General features: G+C 40.5%; 2 protein-coding genes across 3 annotated transcripts in view; one reads left to right on the forward strand and one right to left on the reverse strand.

Annotated features, from left to right (window-relative positions):
• LOC108044860 (pneumococcal serine-rich repeat protein) overlaps positions 1–7,480 on the reverse strand; it is a 39,628-nt gene extending 32,148 nt beyond the window's left edge. The window contains exons 1-2 of one of the 2 annotated variants that reach the window (XM_044461272.1): positions 7,219–7,480; positions 6,205–6,318 (exon numbers count right to left, since the gene is read on the reverse strand). The gene's annotated coding sequence lies outside the window, so the exon portion shown is untranslated. The remainder of the gene's footprint in view (positions 1–6,204; positions 6,319–7,218) is intronic. The other variant, XM_044461273.1, reaches the window with a different exon arrangement.
• Positions 7,481–9,723: 2,243 nt separating this feature from the next.
• LOC108049804 (allantoinase) lies at positions 9,724–13,513 on the forward strand. The gene is given in 5 exon segments (XM_017131127.2): positions 9,724–9,838; positions 9,901–10,391; positions 11,705–11,923; positions 11,926–12,229; positions 12,941–13,513. Coding segments are annotated over 5 exon segments (1,455 nt in total). The 5' UTR covers positions 9,724–9,732; the 3' UTR covers positions 13,276–13,513.

Raw genomic sequence — 13,513 nt, forward strand, 5'->3', positions numbered from 1 at the left:
CAACTGTCAAATAACTGTCAAATTCTGGCTCAAATTAAACGAAAGGCGGTCGAGTTATTAGGCGAGTTGGTCCAAACCGTTGGGCAATTATCATCATACTTGCAGGGGCTTTCGTAGAAAAGGTTTTGAATAAAATACTGGACTGGAGAAACTAATTTGACATGCAGTTTGTAAAATGCATTAATTATTAAACGTCAGTCCTTGTAAGCGCAGCACAACGAACACGTTTAATATTCTAAGTTACTCTAAAATTTGTGAGCACTTTAAGCCAACAATTGTCTAAATAAATTACTCTAAAAGTTGCTATTTAGTTAATGGATTTTTCGTAAACGTGGATATCTTAATACTTGCCTTTGTGGAAGACTTTAAATTGTTTTAATCATCAATATTCAAAGTTAACCTGTTGAAATTAATTGAATGTTCTACCCGAGTCCTTACAATAATCCGGTAATTACCAGGTATTAGGTATCGATATCTCTGTTATTATGTTTATGCTTGGAATGTCATAAAATATTAAATACGTGATACACATGAATACACGATATGATGATATTAGACGTGCTGCTTTCAATAAACCAATGAGATGAAGAAAGTACCGTTATTTTATTCCGTAGTTCATTTCGAAATTCAAAATGAACTTTCGTGTGTAATCGAAAACATTAAATTATGGTTATACACACACTTTTTGCCCCATTTCACGATATGATTGCATAAAATGTGTATCGCATGAACTCAGTACTTGTCATAACGTCGGTTTTGCATTAGAGTGATAAAGCTACTCTGCCGTTTAATCGCATTAGACACCCTCAACTGGCCGTAAACTGTTTCTAAACATGTGCATTGGTCCATTAGGTCTTTGTGAGTGCAATTAGAACGCGACAAAAATCAGTGCAGCAGTTTTCCCCCCATTTTCCACCGCATTCCACCCCGCCCTTTTGTAACCGCTTTTTTCTGCGAGTGCACGGCAACGGCGTCTCGATGTCTGTTGGGAAAAGGAAAAGGAACAAGAAGAAAAGCGGACCCGAGTGCGCAACAAGTAAGAGTGGAATGGAAATGAGTCGAGCGGAGATGGCAACATGGGGGTGGAAAATGGGGGAAATGGCGGGAAAAATGGAAAGGATGACTGCCAGCTGTGTGCTAATGTGCATGTGTGCGTTGGCCTCGCTTAACGCGTTTCTTTAATGCGGCGGCACCTCGTCTAAGAAATGCGAGGGCTGTCGCAAAAAACATTATAAGTGATTCATTTGATATGAACTCGTAGGTAGGTAGGTATCATATTTTTTAAAGTTTGTTTATGTGGGCTGGTCATAATTCCTAATAAAATCCCAAATCCATGCCAGCTGAGTACTATTATATTACTCATACGTAATGTTGCCTTTTGAAAATTTCATTTTTACTAGAAAGTAAAATACATAAAAAGAGCCAATTAAAACTAATTCGAAGTGTTGCACTTAGTAATAGTTTTAAAAATGTACAGATATCTAATTAGATGATTTCTACCCTTTTATACTAAATCACTTATAGGAAATGTGTATTTGTTTAACATATTGTTAAATGAGTATTTATTTGACATAACAGTTGCTATCACTTTGTGATTTTTAAAGACATTTTAAAGAAATCTATAGCGAAAACATAAACCTTGAAGTCACACGTGTTTCAAAAAATACAAAGCTATATGAAAGCTATATAATATAACCTTATTACAATTTGACCTTCGGTCAAAGTTCGTTTCGTTTGAGCATTTTAGTCTGTTTGTGGCACTTTCCTGGCACTCCTCTATGCTCAACCCCTCACCCCCTGTTCCCATTTTATACGCATTTCAACATTTATGTGCAGTTTTTATGCGCCACCTGCCAAGCGCTTTAAGCACGCCCATAATCCGCCCCCGCACTCGCATGCACAAATAATTGCAACATATTAATAATGTCTGCGACCACGCCCCCTCGCCCCCGCCCCTCTTTTATGGCTTTCAATTTGATGCGAGCAGTTAATAGCCCAAACACAAAGCCAAAGGAAGTGGAAATGGAAGTGGATGTGGAAGAGTGGGAGTAGAAATGGTAGCGAGGTTAGCGCAGGAAATTGCATGAAATTTAACAAATTTTTCTTGACTCTCCGGGAAGACAAAGATATCCCTTCCCCACGGCCCCCCCGCCGTTGCAAACTTTAATATAAGCTTATTGGCTTTTGGTAGCTGCCACCTACAAAAACAAAAAAAAAAACAAAGGAAAGAAAGGAAAATAAGGAGAAAAACAGGAGACAACTCTTGGCTACAAATTTTGACGAGCTCAGCAATCTGAACACGCATGGGGCAGATGCTCCAGTGGCGGGAAGGGGGGAGGGAGGGGGCGTGGCGCTTCAAGGGGGGTGTCGGAACTGAAAACACGTAGCTGGTTCCTGGGGCTCAGCTCGTCTCCCGTCACGTTTTACGTAACGTAATGAGATTTTGCGGCAGCTTTGTGCATTGCGGCAAACGCACCATGTTCCGCTTTTGGACCCATGTCCACCTCCATGTCCACCTCCATGTCCATGTCCCAGTCCGTGTCCTGCGACCTTGCTGCACGTCGAAGGTGTTCAAAGGTCCTGTCAATATTGCCGATTTGGTTCGATTAAGCACTGCGTTAGCATGACAATCGATCAGAACAAAAGCAGTGCCAAGTGGCACGAAACGTGCCTAAAGAGGTGCTAATGGAATATACAATTGGTTGCTGCCACGGCAAACAAAACTCACCGAAATTCAAGAAAATCTTGAACACGATACCAATATAAGCTTTTAAGGCCACCTGAATGTATTTATAAAACTAAATTGTGAAAATTTCCGTCCTTGATTTCAGACTTTTGTGTTAAACAGCAGTCTTATTGTCATTAAAAAATAACCTGCTGCCTGAATTATTTTTGAAGAATTGTTTCATTCAAAAATTGTTTTTAAATTTCGAGGTAATTCCATTTTTTTTATATATATCACTGATGATTAAATCCCTGAATTAATGGCATACTTTTGGGAACAAACAAAACAGTTTTTGAGTCCCTCAAAGATAAAACAACATAACCCTGTTTCACATGATTAAGAATTTAGTAAGTAAAACGCAGTGAGCTTAAAATGATAAAGCATTATTGTACACCGGATCAAATCGGTTAGCGTGGTGCTTGTGATAAAGCGACTCCATTGCCAAGGCTAAGAGCGTTATATTTTATCATCACGCTAGCATCCGCATGACATGACAATTACCAAACGAAATCCAGATCACAATTAAGGAAGGCAGACCCTCTTCAACTCTTACGTAAGGCCTTACGTAATGGGAAACCTTCATTTCCATTTGGCCGCCATCATAAATGCCGGGAAATTTACTTAACGCTAATGCGCTCACCGCCCAAAGTTAAAGCCTAATTACGTTAAAGCCAAAAAGACGTCAGCTAAGGAGCTCAGTTGTGGCAGACAGTCGGACATGAAGGGCGGCGACAGAATCTCCTGACCATCTTCAGAAAGCCAGACACCTTGTCCAACTACGCAGACCACAGACAGACATTCACACCCGGCCACAGAGAAAGAAGACGGAGTGCGGGGCAGTGGGGGGGGGGTTGAGGTTGGCAGTCCATAAATATCTATCTGTCGGCAAATCTTGGTCCAACTACAACTTGGCCAGCAGAACGCATCTGCTTGTGCTTTGCTACCTCGCCTTGCTACCCTGGAGAAGGTATAACAGGTCCTGGCAAACGCTTTGCGGCTAATTGAGCTCGCCAACTTCAGGTGAGACTTTAGGAGGTGTTACCAAAAACTCTAGACGTTTCACTTTAAACGGTCTTTAGAAGTTAACTGTTATAGTGATTGTTACCATATCAAATCCAAAAAATAGATTTTGCCTAACTAACTTCAGACTAGTAACTATAATATTGTAATAGAGAAGTAAGAAATGTGTGAATACTTGTAACATCGTTATTAATTCACAATAAAAAAAAAAAAAAATGAAGACTTGTAATCAGGATAAAAGGTGCCTGAAAGTATGCTTTGATATATTTAAGACCGACAATCGCATTTTTATCAATCAAAAACAAATTATATATTAACCACAGGACACTTTGAGTTAATTTTTGAAGGGGTTTTAAGCCTCTATTACATACCATTTATCATTTAAATTTAGTTAGTCAAACTACATTATATAAAAGAAATTTAATTCCTCAAGGGTATTAAGGGTATTGTTTCCTGGTTTTTCAATTCCTTAACCTTGCTTTTCAGTTCGGTTGTTGTTTCGCTTGTTGTTGTTTGGCGTTGTTTGCATTAGTTGCTGTGGCTGTTGTCGCCATCAGTGGTGCTGGCACTGCGGTGGTGCGGTGGTGCTTTGCTTGCTGCTGTCGCCTTGGCATTGTTCTTGGATTGGCATTGTCATTGTCAACTGGGCGACGTCCTTGTTGGTCCTGCACGTTAATTGTTTCACGTTCGGATTGGCCTCAACTCGGATTGAATTGGATTGTCTAAGCCGAGTACGCAGAACGCAGAACGGAGAATGGAGAATGGAGACGACGACTAGGAACTCTATTAGTTTTAATTAAACAGCTGAGCGTCTTGGCCAACTAATTATTGTGAATGCCAGTGGCGGCGTGCGAAAGGGATGCCCAGTCCGTTTTTAATCATTGTAATTAATGTGCGCTTGTTAATAACAATTAAATGCATTTTTTTTTTCAACCGCAACCGCCTCGTCTCCTTGGACCCGATGCTTTCCTAAATATTTTTTTTTATTTAGCCAGCGTCTTGGGACTTGAGCCCTGACTTGGCTTTGTCTCAAGCATTGCCTGGCAACACAATTAAGCATTTAATCAATACAATTAAAGCCTTGAGCTCAAGCGAACATCATTAAAAGAAAGGAGCGGAGCGGAGCAACAAAGGCAAACGGTCATATAAAAATAAACATAAAACAAAGCAACAATTCAGCAACCCAAAAAAAAAAAAAAAACAGAAAAAAGCAACAGCCCCCGAGAATGGCGGCAAATAAAAGACTCACAAAACTCCACAGCAAAAAGAAGACCATTTGGATACGACCTTAAAACACCCTAGTTGTCTTGTTAAATTAAAAAAATATATGTCAACTAGAGTGCTAGAACCTCCCAAGAAGATTTAAAGTCAGCCAAAGGCTTAAAACTACTAAAAACAACGAAATTAAAATCTAAAAAATCAAATTTTAGGGATTTTTTTGGAACATTTATTGTATTTATTACTTTGTATCCTTCGATTGATCGGTATATATATTTTTTCCAAAAACCGAGTCTTGTATTTCCTTTTACTTTTTTCTGAGAAGTGCTGTTTTCTCGGCTTATATTTTGACCGGTACTTACATTTGGGTACAAAAAAAATGAGTTATAATCTGCCAATTTAGTTTTTTTCACTTTGCTTTGCCATTGGCGGTTAACCTTTTTATTCTCTTTCTTGAGATTCCTTGATTACATTATTAGATGCTGTTGGCGATTTCTCAGGACTAAAAAGAAACCTTCTAGTTTTTCCAGTGGGAAATTGTCGTTTTCGCGATCGATGCATCGGCATTGGTATCGGGGAGTTTTGGATTATAGTGCCAGGCGACCCACAGAGGAGAGCAGTGCGAAAGCTGGATTAAAACTTTTTCTAGGAACCAAATTTAAGCCCCACACAAGGATGCCCGCACTGCCTTCATCCTTTGGCAACTAAATCCCCAGTGCGCGTTGCCTTTTATGACTTGGCGGAAAACGGCGGGGACAGAAACGGAAAAGCGGCAGAAAAACAGTGCAAGTTTTTACGCAAATAAACGCACGTATTTCACAACTTTGCGCCACTTTCGTTTTCATTTCGGCGTTTCGGCATTTCTCCGGCTTTTTTTTTGTCTTCGTCGCCGTCCGTCCTTTTTTTGTACCTTTTTATTTTTTTTTTCACCCATACCGCCAGCGGTAAAATTGGGGAAAATGCCGAAAATTCGCTGCTAATGGAAAATAGTAATTACAATAATTTGCCCGCTCGTTTGCCTTTTTCTTTGTCTGCGTCCGGTCGGTCGCCTTTTTTACTTTTTTACTTATATACTTTTTTACGTTTTGCATTATTCATCTGATAGCTGCAGGTGACAACGGCAAACGGTAAAAATAATAACCAACATTAAGCCGTCAAGTGGGCGGGCAGCATCCCGCCTATCTGTTGCTCGTGTGGGCGTGTGTAAATTAATAATAAATCAAAATTAAATGTTTGCTTACTTGACACTTTGGCTTCCTCCTCCGGGTTTTTGTGGTACGTGTCCGCTCTTATATTTTATTACTTTCTGCTGAGTTTTACGTTTTATTTATTTATTTTTGCTTCGCTTTGCTTTGCTGGCACCGGAAAAAAAAGAAAAAAAAAATTGGTTTCAGAGGCAATTAATTCCGACGAATCGAATAGGGAAAATCAGGGTAGACTTATATTGTTTTTTTTTATTTCAATTTAATTAAAGTCCTAGCATGGCAAATTCAAGATGAGAAACGTTCTTTGGCTTTTGATTTGGTATTTTTTTTAAATATTATTTCAACTTCCTACGCGACCAATTGAGGCAATATTATCAACTGAATTGGAGAAAATCCAGTGAGAAACTTAATTATGATTCTGTGGAATCGAACAAAAGGGCGGTCTATTTTCAGAAGGTGCTTCTTAATTGTTTTCGCCCGCGGATGTGCAATGCAAACCATTCAATACAGTGCAACGGGCGGACAGAGTCAACATAAAAATTCATTTGTCGGTATAATAATCCGTCAATAATTCGCATTGGCTGGCAAACAATGCGAGCAGCTCGGTGGGAGTATCAAAAGCGGACATCAAGATGCCCCAACTCGATTATCACATAGCTTAACAATGGGCATCAATCAGGCTCCAGTCGCAGGAGGCTTATATTGTTTTCAATTAACACCCCCCACCCCCCACTGTAGTTTGACCGCTCATAAAAATTGACAAGTTCGCCCACACACTCGTTGCCAATCGAATTTATGATTTTCCAGCACTTTGTTTTTCCTGACACTTGTGAGTTTCGAAGCAGGAAAACAAAAAAACCGGGGTAAACATGCTACATGACTTTTACACGTTTTTTAATGCGCCCTCAGCACCATCAAAAAACAAAGGAAAAGGCAACAACTTTTATCAGCTTTTTACACTCACTTTAATGGAGTTTGTAACAAAACGAAAAAAAAAAAAAAACATGACACAACAAACAAATTGCTCAAATAACTGGGACTTCGATTTACCATCAATGCTGGGAATTCACTTGATTCAGAAATTGAATTGATCGGAACTGGTTATTGAACAGTGGTGTTAATTGCGACGGATTAGCGCCAATTGCTTTGGCTAGATGGTCGAATGTCGATGGTCGATGGTCGATGGTCGACGGTCGGTAGCTCCGCTCGAGCCGAGTTCAACTTGTTGTCGCGTTGCTGCCCAAAGAGCAGTGAATCCTGGCTCGCAGAGGCTGAGGACTCGACTCGATCCGAGGATGTGTGTGCGGCCAGCAGCGACGACGATGAGCACGAGAATGAACGCGAATCTGCCAGCCGAGCGGCAATAGCAGCAACACCCGACGGGACACGAGTCCTTGCCCAATGCTCGTCGGAGTGGGGTGGGGTGGGGGGTGTCGACGATGCAGCCTCATCATCGCTTTGTTTGTGTGCGTGTTAAGCGTACGCATGTATCTGCCAGCAGCGGCAGACGCAGCAACAGCATCCGACGAAGGACACTGCCAAAAACAAATCATAGGATTTTCAAAAATAATAAATAAAATATAAAAATAAAAAAAATCAGGTATTTTTGTATTTTAAAAATTAAAAATATATATTTGAGTCAATAAACATATTTCCTAAAAAAAATATATGTAAAAAGAAAACAGAATATTTCGTATTTAGAAAATTTGACAAAAAAAATTTGGTTAAACAAAAACTAACAACAAACAATTATATTTTAAATAATTTAAAGTTTCCCTAAAAACAACTTTAATATTTAAAGCGAGAACACTACAATCAAATCAATTTACAGAATATTTAATAATATTACAACTATCAAATCAAATAAACTAAATTAAGCTGAAATTTTTCAATCATTTTTCCAAGCTCTGATTATTGGGACTTTCGTTAAAGGTATTTTTTTTTCTTAATTTTTTGTACTTACCGCATAGTCAAACTTAATTTATTCGTATTTTAAAAGTTTAATAGTTTCAATATGTAGCATTTCATGTTCTTGGTATATTTAGTCAAGATATGTTTTGCTAAAGATTGCGCCTAATCACAATTTTAATTTTTCGAAAAAAGGCTCTATGGTAGTTCCTGTATTTTTCCAAGATCCGACTATGTTTCGTCAGTTATTAAGTGTTGAATGTGTCATTTGGGCTTACCAACATTAATTTTAAAGCCATTTGAAAAAGGTGACCACGACTTGACCAATCTGAAAAGGTGTACAGCTGATCGGTTGAACTTTTAATGTGAATGAATTAAATGTTAGCTTTTTAATATTTTGTGCTAAATTTTGAGTACCACTTTTAGTGATGTAAATGTACTGCAAGTTCCGGTGACTTAGTTGCGGAAGATCCAAGATCTAAATGTACTTAGCCATGTTATGAAGCTTTAAATACGGGCTACAGTAACCAGCTGAGAAACTATTAAGTGAACAGGACTTAAATAAATGTGTGCCATTTTTGTGGTGTCCCATTTCGCTCCGTGCAGCAGCAACAACAAGTGGTAAGGTTTTTTTCGGCACTCGACTCGGCTCGTCCGCTGCATTCGTCTTCCCGCTTACTCACATATACATGAATACATGAATACACACGGTTGCCGAAGGAGGCAGTTTAGTTTGTATGTATGCGTCTCGTTGCGCCCGTTATTGGTTTCGGTTTCAGTTTCGTCTGCTTTTTCGCTTTCGTTTTCGCTTTCGCCTGCGCCTTTTGTCTTGCTGTTGCTTTTGCCTTTCCCGTTGTATTTGCTGTTGCTTTTGCTGTCGTACGCCTCTTTTTTCGGTTTGATAAGCTCCCGCTGGGTGGCGCCACCAATTAAAATATTTTTCACAAATTAAACAAACACAAAATAAATCCGACGAGCACCAAAAAAATAGCAACCGGTCGAAAGTTGTACACCACTTTAACAAAGTTGGCCACACGCCACGCCCACCCAAAAGAAAACACACACACACATATGTCAGGGGCGGAAGGAAAGGGGGGACTAGATTTTCATTTAGCAGATTTTGGCCTTTTCCGCTGTGGGTCAACAAAGTTTTTTCATTTTTTGTTTTTCTTCTCTATTTTTTGATGAGCCGAAAATGCGGGGGCGCATCCAGAAGGTGAGCTGCCAAAGTTCCATGGCGAATTCAATTACTCAACTCGTAAGCTATGTATGTATGTGTGTCCGCTCCACAGATCCACTAGAATATAAAATTTAAATACAGTTATTTAAAAAAGCTTTGAGATATTTCTTAATGTCCTACTTATCAGATAAAATAATCAATTGAAGATTACAAAATTTATTGCTTAAAAACTTAATGTAAGTTTTAAACAAATTAGATCTAAAATAAGCTATATAAGCCTTTGTGTTACCCCTTAATATCAAGTCTAAAATATAGCTAATCGCAGGGATACCCAATCGTTAAAGCATCAGTTAGGGTATTCAAATAAGTATCGCTCTTTTGACCAGAAAGTCCTCTCCTAATCTCTGAAAATAGAATAACATATAGAGACTAGACCACTGAGAAAATAACTCGCTCAGTAGACAGCTGCTTTTAGAATGGATCTGTTGTTCCTCAGCCGGCGAATTTTTCTGGGCGATGGCAGCCAAGACTCCCTGATCCATGGCGGCATTATCGTGGACACGGAGGGCATTATCCGGAAGGGTGAGTCCATTGGCCAGTCTGCATCTACTTAAGACCCACCTGATAGTTAAGGCCATCCGTAGTGCTACGTTCGCCGCAGGAGGTCAACACCTATCTGTACAACACCGAGTCCGAGTCGGTCTATGATTTCGGTGACCTGTTACTGATGCCGGGCCTAATCGATCCCAATGTGCACATCAATGAGCCGGGCCGCAAGGACTGGGAGGGTTTCGCCACGGCCACAAAGGCGGCGTCGGCAGGTGGCTTCACCACCATTATAGACCGACCCACCAACGCCACCCCACCCACCGTGAGTGTGGCGGCTCTCAAGGCCAAGACTTCCACGGCACGGGGAAAGATCTACGTGGACGTGGGCTTCTGGGGTGGCCTCGTTCCCGGAAACGGAGATCAGCTGGCCCCTCTTTTGGCCGCCGGCGTTATGGGTCTCCAATGCACCCTGTGTGATTCGGCGTCGCCCGTCTCCCAGGAATTCCCAGCCGTAAACGAAGCTCAATTGGAGGAGGCTCTCGTCCGGTTAGAAAAGGATCACGATGAAGGCGAGGCTATCATAGCGGTGAGTAAAAAAATGATCTAATGTCACATGTGATCGGCAATCGACTGTTTGTGCTAGGGAATATAGTTTACAATTCACGTTGATTGATAGGGATTGTATTATTTCTATTATTGTACATTGCTGTGATGATTAGAAAAACATGTGCCCTGTAGGCTTTTTTTGTGCTGTAAGGACTTTTTTATCAGTAGCTACGATGAATGACGTACGGTATATATAAAAATTAACTGCGATAGAGATATTTAGGAGTGTTTAATATGGGTTTCTGAATTGGAACTGATTTTAGATTTGTGCTTTTTTTTCTTTAATAATAAGAATTATATTAGTTATGTATTATAAAGTATGTATTGACATTTTAAATAGAATAGTAAAAACAGATCTATCTTTTATCTGTAGCTTAGTTTGTTAATTCGTCTGTGTTAATTTAAGCTCTAGTTAGAATCAAATTTTATTGATTATAGCTAGCTATCTTTTTTATATTTTAGATAGCTCTTTAAAATAAATTATCGTTTTTGGGTTGCACAGTGGCAATTTGGCAAAACTGGTGAACATTGCATCTTCTTTTGCAGAATATATACTTTACCGATCTTTGCTTGTTCTTTGTTGTTCCGAGCTTGTTGATGACACGATTTGTCCACTGATAAATAGAGCAGCGCATAGGCGGTGGAATATGTAGTCGTATGTGAACTCTTTCATAGCCAATGCTATTATATATCGGCGGATTGAGTAGAAAGTGTGAATTATTTATTTAGTTTCGCTGGTGTTACCCAAAAATAACTTTTACATTTTCTTTACTTTTATGACTTTCTGTGATTTTAAGTTTTCAAAAACTTCGTCCTCTCAATTCGTTACAGTATACAATACAACCCATTTGCAAGAGTTTAAAGATCCAGTTTCTGATTATTCAATAGAAATATTGCAGGTTATTATTATTATTAGTTTTAGAAGTTTGTCAACTCGGTTTTGATAAATTTCTCTAGTTTTGTTACATTCTACGACTTCTCCAGCAACCAAAGCATAGTCAGTTGTCTTTTTGATTAGAAATTGTGAGATTCCTTAGAATGTTATACTTTGATTAGTTTTTAAGTTGAATTTGTGTTCCATCTTATATGAGGTATTTTAATAGACACGAGTAAGCTTACTATGAGGACCTTCTGCTTTGAAGAACTAAAGAATGGCACAACCGTTCGTATCGACTGTCGAAATTGAACTGCAGGCTCTTTAGGTTTCCCTATTAAAGTTGATTCCCCAAATTGAACAAGTGAAGAGAGTGTCAGTTAACCAAGTGCCACCCTTTCCACATCCACATCCGGCAGGTGCACGCCGAGCTGCCGCTGACCACAGAAATCCAGCCGGACGAGGAGGCGCCCCGGGAGTACGGCACATTCCTGGCCACCCGGCCACCGGCGATGGAGATTTCGGCGACGCAGTTGCTCTGCCGACTGGCACGTCGCCACCCGAGGCGTGGCATCCACATCCTGAACGCGAGCAGTGGCCAGTGTCTGCCGCTGGTGGAGGAGTGCCGACGCGGGGGGCGGCCAGCCTGACGATGGAAACCTGTCCGCATTATCTGACCCTGGCGGCCGAGGAGGTGCCCGAGTGCGGCACGGAGTACAAGACATGGCCACCGATACGGGAGCGCAGGAATCGGGACGCGTTGTGGGAGGCTCTCAAGGTGGGCGGGGCCATACGGATGATTGGTAGCGATCACTCACCGGCGACGCCCGGCGCACGCGCCCTCACCTGCGGCAGGGGGCGTGGCAACTTCCTGAAGGCCTGGCCGGGCATCAATGGGCTGCAGCTCAGCCTATCGGTTGTCTGGACGGCAGCCAATCAGCGGGGTAAGTGCATGGAGCACTCCCCTCATTAGTGAAACATTCCTAGGCTGTGAATAGCAAATATCAAGTATACGCAGCGTATGCAGTTGCAAGGGGTTGCAGGCTTATATATAGTGGAATCACTATTATCACACGCAAACATTTCTCGGAGCCGCTTGAAAGCATTCGAATTGAGTGTTTGTCCTGCTTTCCAGGAATCTCTGAGCTATTTCTAATGCATTCGCATGAGAAAATCGTCTGAATTTTATAATTTATTTTAATTGGACTTTATGCAAATTTAACTGGATCTCTTTTAATTTAATATCAAAAGTTTATATTCCAAAGTTTCTCATTTAAATCCTATATTTTTTACATAATTTGTATTTTAATTGGAGCCTGTTTTTAAATGATTTGTTTTACAAAGTTAGCAGAACAAAGATATATTTAATATGTTCATATTACAATTAAATAGAATTTATTTTCTGAAATGCAAATCCTAAAAAAAATCGTGATAGAGATTAATGCATCTGCTTAATTTTCTATATATTAAATTACCATGCAAATGCTAAAGGCTTTTAATTCAAGAAAAGGCATTAAGTCTTAAGTCTCTTTAGAAAATATAATCATGTAACAAACTGGTTCTTTTTGAGTTATCAAAACAGACTCCCTAAACACGATTTTACACTTCACCCACTACTATTCTCAAGTCATCCATTTTTTTTACATATTTTCCAGGATCCGCCTTGAGCATTGCCGACATCCACCGGCTGATGTGCCAGGAGCCGGCGATCCTGTGCGGTCTGTCCGCCTCGAAGGGCCGCATTGCCGAGGGCTTCGACGCCGACTTCTGTGTGTGGAGTCCCGAGGAGGAGTTCACCGTGGGTCCGGAGCTGCTCTACACGGCCACCAAGGCGACGCCGTATGCGGGTCAAAGGTTAAGGGGAGTGGTGCACGCGACGGTGGTGCGGGGACTGCATGTCTATCAGCAGTTCGAGGGATTCGGCCAGCCTTTGGGCAAGGTGCTACTGCGACGGACCAGCCGCAAACTGGTCAAGTTCGTGAGCATGTGAGGAAGTGGATCTGCAGAAAACTTTGTTAATTAAAATCATTAGGAGATTGGGCTGTGTTCGTTGGTATTCCGTAGCCACTTTCCTTTTCCTACTAATACCCTATCGCAGGGTATGGACATTTCCACAATATATTTTGGCAAATAAAGTAGACCTATATCAATGCCAAAACTAGAAGAATATAATCAGTTTGCAATAGATTACTGGGACACTCCCGAAAAATCATTAAATGCTGATAACA

This window comes from Drosophila rhopaloa, unplaced genomic scaffold (genome assembly GCF_018152115.1).
Source record: "Drosophila rhopaloa isolate 14029-0021.01 unplaced genomic scaffold, ASM1815211v1 contig_3, whole genome shotgun sequence".
Taxonomy (NCBI): domain Eukaryota; kingdom Metazoa; phylum Arthropoda; class Insecta; order Diptera; family Drosophilidae; genus Drosophila; species Drosophila rhopaloa.